The 12,465-nt window shown below is 43.0% G+C and overlaps 1 protein-coding gene across 1 annotated transcript in view; it reads left to right on the forward strand.

Annotated features, from left to right (window-relative positions):
- Positions 1-102: 102 nt before the first annotated feature.
- WRN (WRN RecQ like helicase) overlaps positions 103-12,465 on the forward strand; it is a 38,534-nt gene continuing 26,171 nt past the window's right edge. Inside the window, exons 1-9 of the mRNA XM_068681559.1 lie at positions 103-531; positions 909-1,054; positions 3,283-3,431; positions 5,167-5,316; positions 7,218-7,290; positions 9,168-9,276; positions 9,854-10,271; positions 10,955-11,035; positions 11,814-11,961. Of these exons, the coding sequence (XP_068537660.1) occupies positions 251-531; positions 909-1,054; positions 3,283-3,431; positions 5,167-5,316; positions 7,218-7,290; positions 9,168-9,276; positions 9,854-10,271; positions 10,955-11,035; positions 11,814-11,961 (1,555 nt within the window). The 5' untranslated portion in view covers positions 103-250. The remainder of the gene's footprint in view (positions 532-908; positions 1,055-3,282; positions 3,432-5,166; positions 5,317-7,217; positions 7,291-9,167; positions 9,277-9,853; positions 10,272-10,954; positions 11,036-11,813; positions 11,962-12,465) is intronic.

The following is a 12,465-nucleotide window of genomic DNA, read 5'->3' on the forward strand; positions in this document are numbered from 1 at the left end:
CATGCGCGTCACCTCGGGTAACCTCGCAATGGGCTGAGGGAGGGGGGACGCGGGGAGGGGGTGAGTGATGCGTGAGGCGCGCGCCGCGGGGTGACGTCACTGAGCGAGCCGGCAGAGGCGGGTGGTGGGGCTGAGGGGGGGGGTGTGCGCTGCGCGCTGCTTCGGGCCCTGAGGGGTTTTTGTGGTATTTGTCTTTTTTTTTTGTCCTTTATTTTTATTTTTAAAGTGAAATGCGGGAGGAGTGAGCGCCATGGAGCCTTGGGGCGCCGCCGGGCGGGAGAAGTACCCGCAGTGGATGCGTGCGCCCAGCAGCCAGGCGGGCGGGGCGAGCAGCCGGGACGGGGGGCAGCAAAACCCCACAGCACGGGCACGCAGCGCCCTCACAGCGCCTCTGCCAAAAACCCCGTGCTATTGTGTCGTGCAGCAGCGCAGGAGCCTCCTGGAGGACGGGCTGCCCTTCCTGGAGTTCTGCGGCTCCATCGTGTACAGCCACGAGGCCAGCGACTGCTCCCTGCTCTCGGAGGATATCAGGTGCCGGCTCGCCCCCCCGCCTCCTTGGGGTGCCCCCTCCTCGCTGGGAAGGGAGCCGTGCTCCTCTGCACGCTGCGCCTTGCTGGGTGCGTGCTGCGGCCTGATAAAACAGCCGGGCTGCTTATCAGCTGCCAGCACAAAGCTGTAATAAATAAAGTTAATTCGTAATTGGGAGTGTAAATTTTGGGGGGAGGAAGTAGTATTTTATCATGCAAAGCCTTAATATTAAAATGGTTTTTGTGCCTTACACATATGAAAGGAAAAAAATGTGCTGGCTGCCATTCCCTTAATTGTCCTTACGTGAGGTGACCCAGTCCTGATGTTCCAGGTGCTGGTAGGAGAGCAGTTAAACGTAAAGAATTCTGGTGTCTTTTCAGGCAAACTCTATCATGTGGGGCTGCTGTTGGATTTGATATTGAATGGCCACCGTCGTACACCAAAGGAAAGATGGCAAAAATAGCTGTCATACAGCTGTGTGTAACCGAGGAAAAATGCTACTTGTTCCACGTCTCTTCCATGTCAGGTACTGTACTTCCTCTGCTCCTGCCAGGGCATGACCTCTCTTCTGTTTCTTGTGATTGGGTCTGAACTTTAGCCTTGAGCTGCAGCCTATTTCACTCTGATAGTTGGAAAAAAATCCATCCATCTTCTTCACGGTGATGCTTACAATACAGGAGTTTATTTTATTCACTGATCACTCCTCAGGTATTAAGGGGTCCTTAGGCCAAGGTTTGGGCGGTGTTCTAGCATGTGGCCCTGTGGCTTCTGAGCAGGGTAAGAGAATTTTACCTAAGGATTATTATTTTTTTTTCTGTTCTGGGAAAGAGTCTTAATACTGTTTTGAAAACTGCTCAGATAATGAGCTTTCTTCTTTTTGCTGCCAAAATAAACACCAAACCTAAATTTAGCTGGCTGTGTCTCTTCTTGATTTGACTCGAGTAACAAAATCCCTCAAATGATGGCCATCACACTTTCTTTCCTAATTTTGTGCATTTAGTTTTCAGGAAGAATACTGAATGCATGTGTGATGCAGCTGTGCGGAGAGGGGGATGCACGTTCAACAGCATCTGAATTCATAGTGGATGTGAATAAAAGCTTCCAAATAAGAAAAATAAGAAGGGGGGGGGGGAAGGAGGTTGCAATTTTATAACCTTTGGTTTGAATGCTGGATTGAAACTATGCCTGTGAGATGCCTCTGATTTCCCTGGGGTGTGCATGCTGAGGTGTAATAGGGATAATTTAAATGTTGGTGTTCAGTCCTTTGTCATTTATAGCAAATGAGGTGGAAAATTTAATTGCCAGAGGCTATTCAATCCATGAGGCAGATACTTTCAACCTCACAAAGGAAAGATTTAAGAAAAAGAAGCCAAGGAAAGAAGAGATGTGAGGAGGAGCCGAAACACTTCTGGTTTTAGGGTGAAGCTGTGTGTTTGCATGTCGATCCCAGACATGGTTGTGTAGGTGCTACTGCTAACTATTAGCCTAACAGCAGAAGATGGTGTTTCTGCCTGAATCGTTTTCTAAAGCTTTTGTTCATGCCAAAGGGAGATGCACTTCGAACTGGGTAAGATGTCAGCACTCTGCCAAGAACCACAGCCAATTTTTGCTTATTCCGAATATTTGACTTTTTTTTAAAAACAAAAAACAAAACAAAACAAAACAAAAAAAAAACCTGCAGAATCATTGAGTTGGACAAGGCTTATTACTTCTGTTGTTTTTGTTTAAAAAGAAACAAACTTTCTCCTGCGGGAAAACGAGAATGAAGAGTTGCTGGACTGTGTATAAACACATCCCGTAAAGGATGAAGTTTCAATATGTTTTGATCATGAAGGGTCTTGATAACTCTCCATTTTTTACCCTTTTTCCTTCTGTGGAATGTGTCCTACTTCTCACGTTGTAGCCTCTGGATAGTCTAGACCTAGACTGCTTAGGTTTATACAGTATTTTTTTTCTAGAAATGAGGTGGAAGAAATAGAGCAGAAGTCATCTACTGGGAAGTTGCCACCTTTTCAAGGTCTTCCTGATATTTTTAGGTAGGGGAAATCCCTCGTTCAGTAAGTCAGCTGCATATCTGGTGTGCCTGTGTTCAGATCAGCTGGATTTTTCTCCTCTTCAGATGAATCTCCCCATGTTTTTTTGAGGTGAAGCATCTCTGTATGTTTGCTCCTGTAGCAGACCAGGTAGTAGAGCTGTGTGCCTTACTTGAGCCTGTGAAGTTGAAAATACCCTTTTATCCAGCGTTGCTGTGCAGTCAGCTTGGGCTGAATCAAAATATAATAAGTAAGCATGCACACAGATGCTAAGTAACTTCTTTTACTTACAAGACTGACCTGTCTTGGTGCAGGATGTGGTTGGTTAATTCTATTTTCCAAGTGCTAGGAAATAAAATCCTGTGGAAAACAGCAAAATAGCACTGCATTTGGTGTGACAAGCATCCAATTCTAAGGATTGAAATATTTTTTTCCTCTGCTAAAGGAGTTGCCTTTTTGTTGTTACGTGGTTTTAGGATCAGTAAGACGAGTGGAATAAGGTTGTCTCTCTCTTTTTCTTTTTTTTTTTTTTTTTTTTTTTTTTTTTTTACTCTAATTTGTTTTCAGATACAGAATGAATTTGCCTAGCAAGTTTTTGAGCTTTTCCTCCAAAAGCACAGGTTTCTGCAGGTGGCCTCCGTGCTAGACTTTGTCATTTCCATTAGACTATCTGGCATCTTCCAGTATCTAGTTTCTCATGTTTGGGCTTAATCTATTTTAGGTTTTCCCAAGGGACTCAAAAGACTGCTCGAAGATGAAACAATTAAAAAGGTTGGCGTAGGAATTGAGGGAGATCAATGGAAGCTGATGAGTGACTTTGAAATCAAGCTGAAGAGCTTTGTGGAGCTGGCTGACGTTGCTAATGAGAAAGTAAAGCTTAAAACCTTTTTGTTGTGGGAGGGAATCTTGTTAATGTGCTGTATGAGAGATTTCCGTGTCTTTGCAGGAGTTAAATTCTGATACAAGCCTGTTCTGTAGAATAATGCAGAGAGGTGATGCAGCTTTAAAAAAAAAAAAATAAATCACGATTCCAGAGAACTCAGCCTGCAGATTTAAGGATTGTATTTCAGTAAGCCAGAATGTTCTTAGTATTTTTCCTCTCCCAGGTCAGTTCGCTGTTTGCATTTAAGAGGCACAGCTCATTAGATCCAGCTGCGGGTGCATTTTTCTTACTTCTTAGTGACAGAGATCAGCAGGCTGTGTCAAACTGGGGGTGTGTTAGCGATGGCATACGTGTTCCAGTAGAGGCTGAACCCCTGGAGTACCGTGAAGGTCTGATGCCTGTTTGGAAGGAGGCTTCTGGAAGGAAGCCATGGAGTCCTCCATCTGGAGGTGGAGCTCCAGAAGTATTTTCCTTTCTGTGCCTCAGAAGCTGGTGCTACCTCTGCTAACCTGGGGGCAGCTTCTGCTGTCTGACAACCCCCTGCTCAGAAGTAGCCTTGTGCCTGGCGTATCTCACATCATGCTGTAGCTAGGTGCTGCTTAGGTACCACCTGCTGCAGGTAAATCTGCACTCGTGTTGGGGAAGAGGATGAAAAGTTCATTACCACCCAAATCATCCTGCCACTCTTCTTACTTTCATAGCCCTCAAAGTTGTTTTTTTTGTCTTTTTTCTATCTACAGTGTTTTTCTTCGCCTGTAGTCTGCCTCTCCATGCCCTTCTGTTTGCTTCTGTGCATTTTTTTGCACAGTAGGATAGCAGCCACAGTCACAGTTTCCTGGTGGAGCACAGATTTATGCCAAGGAATAGTCCTTCCACTACCTTTCTCTGATGCTGTGTATTCAAATCGTGGTGGAAGAGAGGGGTGTGATGTACCTTCAGCATTCAGGGCTGCGTTGCCTTGAGCTTTAGCTCCTTGTGGGCTGGAAGCTATGCAGAGTAAATTGTTTTGCTCGAGCAATTAAAGGAGCTGTTCCTTTTCAGACTTGGAGTTTCCAGAATTCATCCCCACACCTTATTTCCACCCCCCCCCCAGCATCCAGCTGTAGCATATTTTGTTATGAAGATAAATGATGTGATCTTTAATAGCAGCTTTAAAGTCTTTTGCTGAAGAGAAAACAGTCCAAAAATAAATTTGAAAATGAAGCCTGAGAGAACAAAGAATAGCAGCTTATGTAACGGCACAGCGCAAGGGGGAGAGGAGGGGGCACCTAAAATCAGCACTGGGTAGGCTTTTGATACCTGACTGAAGGGGATGAACTGATAATGCCACGCTGCTGCAGGCACTGCTAGGCTCTGCAAGCTGCGTGCAGGGACTCTCAGCATAGCACGAGGCTGTGCCTGCAAGTCCTGCCTCCTTGGAGTCAGAAAGAAAGCTTCCCAAGCTCTCAGAGCCCGGCGAGGCAATGGGATGTAGCAGCTGTGACCGCCAGCTAACATTATGGAAGCAATTGGAGACAGCAGCGTGGCGGGCTGGTTTCTGGAGTCTTCCAGAATTAGGCCTGAAGAACAATCGGTGCTTTGGGGAAGATAGTTTATTCTGCCTAATCCAGATCTCTGCTTCTAATGAAGTATTAAGTACGCTTTGCTGTTTCTGCAAATGCGTTTTGACAAGTGCAGTTGCTTTCTCCTTTAAACGAGTTTATTTTATTTATTTTTTTCCAGCTGAAGTGTAAGGAGTTGTGGAGCCTAAATGGGCTGGTAAAACACCTTTTTGGGAAGCAGCTTCTGAAAGATAAGACTGTCCGCTGCAGCAACTGGGAAAAGTTTCCACTCAATGAGGAGCAGAAACTGTATGCAGCCACAGATGCTTACGTATGTACAAGAAAAGATCTATAAATACCTCTTCTAATGTGCTGTTTGGTTTTAGCACCCTTCTGTGACAGAACTTGGTCAGCGTTGGAAGACTCCATGGTCCAGTGTGGATATGGGGTGTTTCGAGGTGGAAATACCGCCATGCTGTTTACTCTCCTGTTCCTTGTCCGTATTAAATTGCTTTTTGAGCTGCAGCATTCATCCAGCACTGTCATGCCATCTATTTCTGCTGAAGGTGGTGCTGCTTGGACCTGACTCAGCATTGAGACAGGCAACTGAGGTCACTCAAAGAGTATGCTGCATTGGATGTTTCATGCAGAAAATTGAATGTAGACAGGAAAAAGAAACCAAATTTCGCAGCATCCTTGAACCTCCTGTGAGGTCTTCACTTTTTTTTTTAATGATGTTGCAAAATCTTCCTTTTCGTTGAAGCCTGTTGCTGAAGCAATTCTGGAAGCTCTGCCGTGCTTTCAACGTGCCAAGTACTATGGGCATCGAGAAGTATGCCAGAGGAATCTCTATCCATTTGGACTGGCTTCAAGCTGTCACCTGAGGAAAGTGAATTTTGATGGAGCAATCATGTTGATTTTATCTGTGTGAAGTCTTTTAGAATTACTGTCCCACATGTGGCACAGCTGATACAGAGTTCTTATGTGCAATAACCACTTATAGAAGTGAACCGTGGGTAATTTTTCCTGGGTTCCCTTGTTTGCAGGTATTTGCTGTAGCTTGGTAGTGTTTTCAACTGATTTCTTTTTTTTAGTCATCTTTGAGCTGCTTATTGAGCAAAATCCAGTTTTCTCAGCTCCTGCAGAATATGATACACGAGTTAAAGTTAATGAGCAGCTCTGAAGAAGTGTAATCTTCTCTAGTGGCTAATGCAACTTGGTTCTGCTGTATGTCAATTATTGTAGCTCTGGAGAAGTCTGTTTTTGTTTTTTTGTTTTTCACCATTTTGAAAGGAGAGAGCTTTTCCCTTGGTTCTGGATTCTGACTTAGCCATGTGCAACTGGGTGCTACCTGCTTCCTGGGAGAAAATTCTTCTTTTTGGTGGTGCTTGAATATTGCACTTAATCTCTTCACCCCTCAGGATTGTAGTTCTGTGACTAGGTCAGATAGAGGAAGGGAAGCAGGACAGCATTCCCTGATTTAGAAACATTGAGTATTTTCTAGTTAATTATTAAGCTGCGGAGTGTTTAGCTCCTGTGGAGGTGCAGAACCCAAAAAGGGGCTCTATTTTTGGTCCTCAGAGCTGCCTGGTGCGGCAGCTGTAACCAGCGTTTTCTAGGCAAAACCTCTTGCTGTGCTGCCTTCACCTGGCCTGCCTTTTGGAGCATCACAGGGAAACACGAGGGAGTAACTTGTTTCTTTCTTCTTTGAGATGCCTTGATTAACACGTGTAGCCTAATTAGCTCATTGCTGGCTTTAGGCTGCATTCTTCTGCTAGAACTTATTCACATCAAGGGAAATATAAAGCACGCAGAATCTTAGTAGATTCATAACTATTCTCTTGGAGCATTACATAAAATCTGAATGAGGTGGAGCAGATGGTGAGACTGGGAACGATGTACTTAGAGCTCTCTATCTGCAGCTAACTTTATAGGATAACTACACTGGGATCTAGTCACAAGTGTCCACTCTGATGCAGACCAAAGTCAGGACTCTGACTTTTGTGAAACATTCTGTAAGCTGTAATGTGGTTGTGATTAACAAGGCAGTAAGGGAGACCATTGACTGTTGTATGACATGGCCTGAGAACTCAGAATTTACAATGCTTGCAATGAATTAATGCCATGGCTTGCCAAACTAATTCTTGGCAATTTTGTTTAGATAAAACATGGTTTAAAATGTGGTTTCTCTGTGGAGTACTAAGTATTAATCTTTTTCCTTTTCCTTTGCAGGCTGGCTTCATCATTTATCAAAAACTGAAAAATATGAATAGCAACGACAGGAAATTATTTGGAGAAAGAAGAGGTAAATTACATGTTTCAGCATAAAGAATGTATTCCATTTCCCAATGGCTTTTTTTCATAGTATTTTAGTATCACAATTTTCTGGCTTCTTGGAGGTTAGAGACAGCTTCCAGAGAATGCAGATTGTAAAGGTTCTTTGGTGACCTGTGTTACCATACTCGTACTATTCCACGCTGACGTGGGAGTGCAGCCTGGGTATGTCATTTGTTTCTGCAGCATGAGGAGATGCTAAGAATTCCTGCTGTCATTCCAGTTTGGTTTTGGAAACACTTCAGTGAGTTGCTGTCAATTCTGCTGACCCACGGAGGAAAATCTAATTTAAGAAGAAAAAAGACCACAAAATAAATACATGTTATTAAGTAACACTTTTCTTGATGTATATAAATAAGGCCCTTTTTTTTAAATTTTTTAATTTTTTTCAGAACAACTCAGCTCTATTTACTTGATCAGAAAAGTGATTCTAAAATCTTGGTTTTCCTTCAGTTATGGGATTCATAAGGAAGACTGAATATTGCATATGGTTTATGGCACAAAAAGGGAAAAAATTGTTTCCTTATTGTGCTGTCTGAGTTCTTGTCTCTCAAAGACATCAGTACTGTTCCTTTTACGAGGTGCAATTTTTGGCTTCAGTTTAGTCAGCATGTCAGTGTTAGCTGCTTTAGTGGGACTGATATCTGAAACCTATGGGAAAAACTTTTCCGTGAGAAAAGGGCCCAGGAGTGATGTTATACTAAACATCTGGATTCTTTTGTTACTGATATTGCAAGTCCTAAAATGCTCATGCAAAGGAAATTGCTATCTGTTCAACACAGATGCATTGCTTTTGTGAAAACAAAAGTGAACAAAAGCCCACAGGCGAACAACAAGAACACCAAACAAATTTATTTGTGAGTCTCTGCTGATTTATTTGAGTAATGGTCTCTGACGCAATGTGACTGAGCTGCTCCCAGCTGCCTGATATTGAAGGTCTAGTTGGGAGAAAAGGGGAGACTTGTGCAGTCTGTGTGTGAAAAATAGTGGCCCATGACTAGAGGGGTGGTACTGAGTTAATGTCTGTGCAAAAAAGTCGAGTTTCTTCATTTGAGAAGCTGTTAAAAGCTAGACTGTTACCTTATGTTAGCACTCACGAGGGTTGTCCACGCAGTCCAATTATTAAATTTGTCAGTAGGACAGTAGTTTCCAGCTGTGCAAAAGATGCATATTGAATAATTTGAACTGTGTCTTAAAAACACACCAAGTAGCCCTGTGCATTTCTGTGAATGCTGGCAGGCAGTAAGCAGAACGTGTCTGTGCATCCAGGGTTTGGCTGGGGGTGGAGAGAGGAGACTGAAGGTCTTCAACCAACCAACCAACCAACCAAAAACTCACCACAGTGAGTGATCTGTGGCTGATGGATGTGGTACGCTGAGTTACAGTTCCTTACAACTCTAACAGCCAAAAGGTTTCAGGTGAAAGTGAGGAGTGTATCTCACGTGCATACGCCATGCTGTGGAAGTTGCAAAAGTGAAGAGTGCAAGCAGATTCAGGAATCAGCTAGACAAGGTCGTGGAAGAAAGTTCAGACAGACTGATTCTTCCCCAGCGTGCCCTCCAGCTTCCAGAAAGCAGCAGCCGAGTGGGATGGAGCCTGAACAGTGATCAATTTATACCAGTCCTGTTCTGTGTCCTCTTCCCATCGGCATGTGTAGCGGGCTGCTGGAAGGGGTGTGCTGCTGAAGGATGTGGAAGCTTTGACATGCCTCACTATGCTACACTTTTAAGCACTGGAAACATCTGTCTTGTTAGCTTGTGGAAGTACAGATGAGTTTGTTTGAATACCTGTGTGCGTAGCTGTTAAACTTGAGAGACTGTGGAGTAACTGTGCTGGTGCTTCCTGTAGGTAACGTGTCAGATGACGTGAAGGAGCACCTGGGCTCACTAGCTGAAGAGATGGTGTACCTGGCTTCTCGGATCCCTGACTCATCCGGACAACCTGGAAGCTTGCAGAGGTCAGGCTTCTGTCACCCCGACTGCTGTTTTGGGCTCGTATGCTGAGGTTCAGTACAACAAAATGTGTTGGCAGCTGTAGCTGTTACCTTTGCATCCTTTTTCAAGAAGAGAATGCAAAGCACAGTTCACTTGGTGGGAACCTTTGCCTTTACATACAGATACAGCAGAAAACAGATGCTCCCTGATGTTTACTGCAATAGATTTGACATTGAACTTTGCTAATATGTTTATTTTCTTGCTGAAATGCACAGCAAGACGTTTTTAATAGAAACTACAGCCTCTCACATGACTAATTATAAGTCTGGAGCCTTACTGCATGGCGATACTACAAACACTATGCGTAGGGAATCTTGTAGGCTTTCTTCTGTGTAAAGAAATTGGATCTTTCCTCTGAAAGTTGGATACCAGTTACAGTTTTATGATGAGCTTTTGTAAGTGAAATTTTGGACATAATTTACCTGGAGAAACAATACTTCAGAATCTTCAGTTTTATTTGGTGGCTAGCATGTATTTTGCCTCTTACCATTTACCATTATCTTTACAATTTTTGTTTAATTTTCTTGTTTTAACTTCCAGGGCTGCAGAAATACTAGCTGACATTTCAGAGAACATAAAAGCCTTACGAAGCACTCTGCTTGCTGCTTCATGTTCCCCTTCTGTACTGGAGAGGAGCTGTGGTGAAGCTCCAACAAAACTTGAAGTGGAATCAGCAAGCGCTGAAACACAAAAAGTTGAAATGCGTGAACTTGCTAAAAAACTTGAAGGTGACATCAACATCTGCTCTGATGCTACGCTAGCTGGCCTCTGGGAGGGAGATATTGATGAAGGAGAAGCAGAGAGAGGTAACGCTGCTGTGGGAGACGGAGAGGAAGCAGCTGGCTCTAAGGACAGAGCAGACAGAAATGACTTCATGTCGCTGGACATTACTGAGCAAGAACTTCAGATGTTGGAACATCAGGCTGCAGAAGAGTATCTCAACAATGCCGTGCCTGAGGTAATGAGAGAGGACCTTGTTAATCACGGACGCTCACCAGAGGAAGTGATCTCACTCTTCCTTTCCCACAAGACTTTTAAAAGTTCTTGCTGAGATGAGAGAAGATTAAAGCGGGCTAGTGGAAAGAAAATGTTTGTGGAGGTAGTCAAGCACCGAGCTGCCCTTTAGGCATGCAGTTGGGAGGATTAGTGCCGAATGCAGGAACTCTAGATGTTCTGATTAGCTTTCCTCTTGCTGGTGCCAGTAAAAAATGATATGAAGTTTCTGCTGAGTGGGGACAGATTCTGCACTTCAACATCCCCACCTTGGTCATAAATAAAAAGCAGATCTTTAAGGGCTGTCTGAATGGCAGTCTTTCTAGTGACTGCTTAATGTGGGTTGATGCCTCTTAATCTGATTATAATTTCTTTATGTTCCAAGTGTTCCCCACATCTGGTGATACTTCTGTTGCTTTTGTCTCTTACTACAGGGCCTTGTAGTGTTCTAACACTTTTTTTCCAGACGTGCTTTATATAGACTGGGCTTCACAGCTAAAGATCAAGCTTATTTATTTTGTTAGTAAGAAGTAACAGCATACAGAGGAAGCTTGTAGTGTGTACAGAAGGTTGAGAAGATGTAGGTAAAAATAGCAATAACTTTGCTGATAGGAGGAAAAAAAAATAATGCACGTGTTTTCTTCTTAGGAGGAATGTGCCACAGATAACAAACATAATATTTCCTGTGTCATTGAAAGTGATGAAGAACTGGAAATGGAGATGCTTAAGGTGAGTGCCTCAGCGTTTTGGATTTTCCTTTCTTTTGTAATGATGATACTGTGTCAGGTCATGGTGGAACATAGCATCAGTGAGGTGAGGGAATGAAGCAAATAGATACTGCTCAAAAAACTTGGGCAGAAGAATGTGTGGATACCTGAAGAATTCAGTTTACCAGTGTAGGATCTCAGTATCCCATATATCCTGCTACAACTTTGCTGTACCAGCTTCAATTTGACCCAGCTGTTTCCCACACCTTTGTAGATCATCATTCATCACCTGTTTTGCTGTTGTGTTCAAACCCTTGTCTAAGAGGCTGATCTGAGAGAGTGGTTTGTGCTCTATAGATACTGCTAATCTGGGTAGTCAGACAGGCTGCTTCATCTCTGTATGTTTTGCAGGCCTCTTAAGTGTTTTACTTGTGTAATGTTGTTTATTTTTTCTAAGATGGTGATTTAGGTATTTTGCCTCTTTCCACTGTTTCTTGTCTGCATCCCAAAGAGTTCATGTATTTCAAGTGAATTGATGAATTTCATTAGAGCAGTCACAGGTGTTCATGAACTTAACATACATGCTAAGTAAGAAGCAAGATTCAAAGATTTGGGGACAAAAATTATGAATTTTCTTGTAGGGAAGGACTGAGTCTCTTTTTAGATGGATCTGTGCTGCATGTCCATCTTCTGTGCTGTAATTAGATTACAGTTCATGTGCCCTAATCTCTTATTACCTCAGGCACGCATTGTTTTTTCCCTTTTGTGTACTGAATTAACTTATTCTTCTGAACTCTCAGTCTTTAGAAGATGTAGACAAATCTAAAGAGATTTTGACTGAAAATGAGTCCAGCAGAGCCAGGAAAACTCCAGATGACCCAGAATTGAACGTTGCACCAGATGGAGATGAAGATGAAGGCATTGAAGAAGAGGAAGAGGAATGTTGGGGTATGTTTTAAATCACGGTGCAGGATTGAAGGAAGGAAAGAAAAAAAATCACTAGAGTCAGGTGTGTAATATTTTGTGCTTGATTTCTTGAAACAGAAATTAAAAGCTGATCTGGATTATTAAAGGAATACTTGATGATGTTTCAAGGTGAAAACTTAAAGGCATCCTTGTCGAAGCATAGACTTGTGCCATGATCTGTAGGCTGTCTCTTCATCTCTCTAAACAATTGCCTGACAGACTGTTACAGGGGATGTGTGCCTGCCCAGCAAACAAATACGAGGTGGAAGAGTAATGCCTTCTACTGCTGAATATTAATCATAAATTCCAATGGACATTTGGAGCATGTTTCTTCTGTGTTTGCTGTAAGATTAGGTTCTTCCCCATCTGACATCTTCAGACCATGACTTTTTTAGCAAATTGCAGCATCAGGCATTAAATAGCGTGACTTCAGTGAGGTATTAAAAGGGATGCCTAGCAAAACATCTCTATTACATCTTCTGAACA

The sequence above is a fragment of the Anas acuta genome, chromosome 4 (genome assembly GCF_963932015.1).
Source record: "Anas acuta chromosome 4, bAnaAcu1.1, whole genome shotgun sequence".
In the NCBI taxonomy this organism is placed as follows: Eukaryota; Metazoa; Chordata; class Aves; order Anseriformes; family Anatidae; genus Anas; species Anas acuta.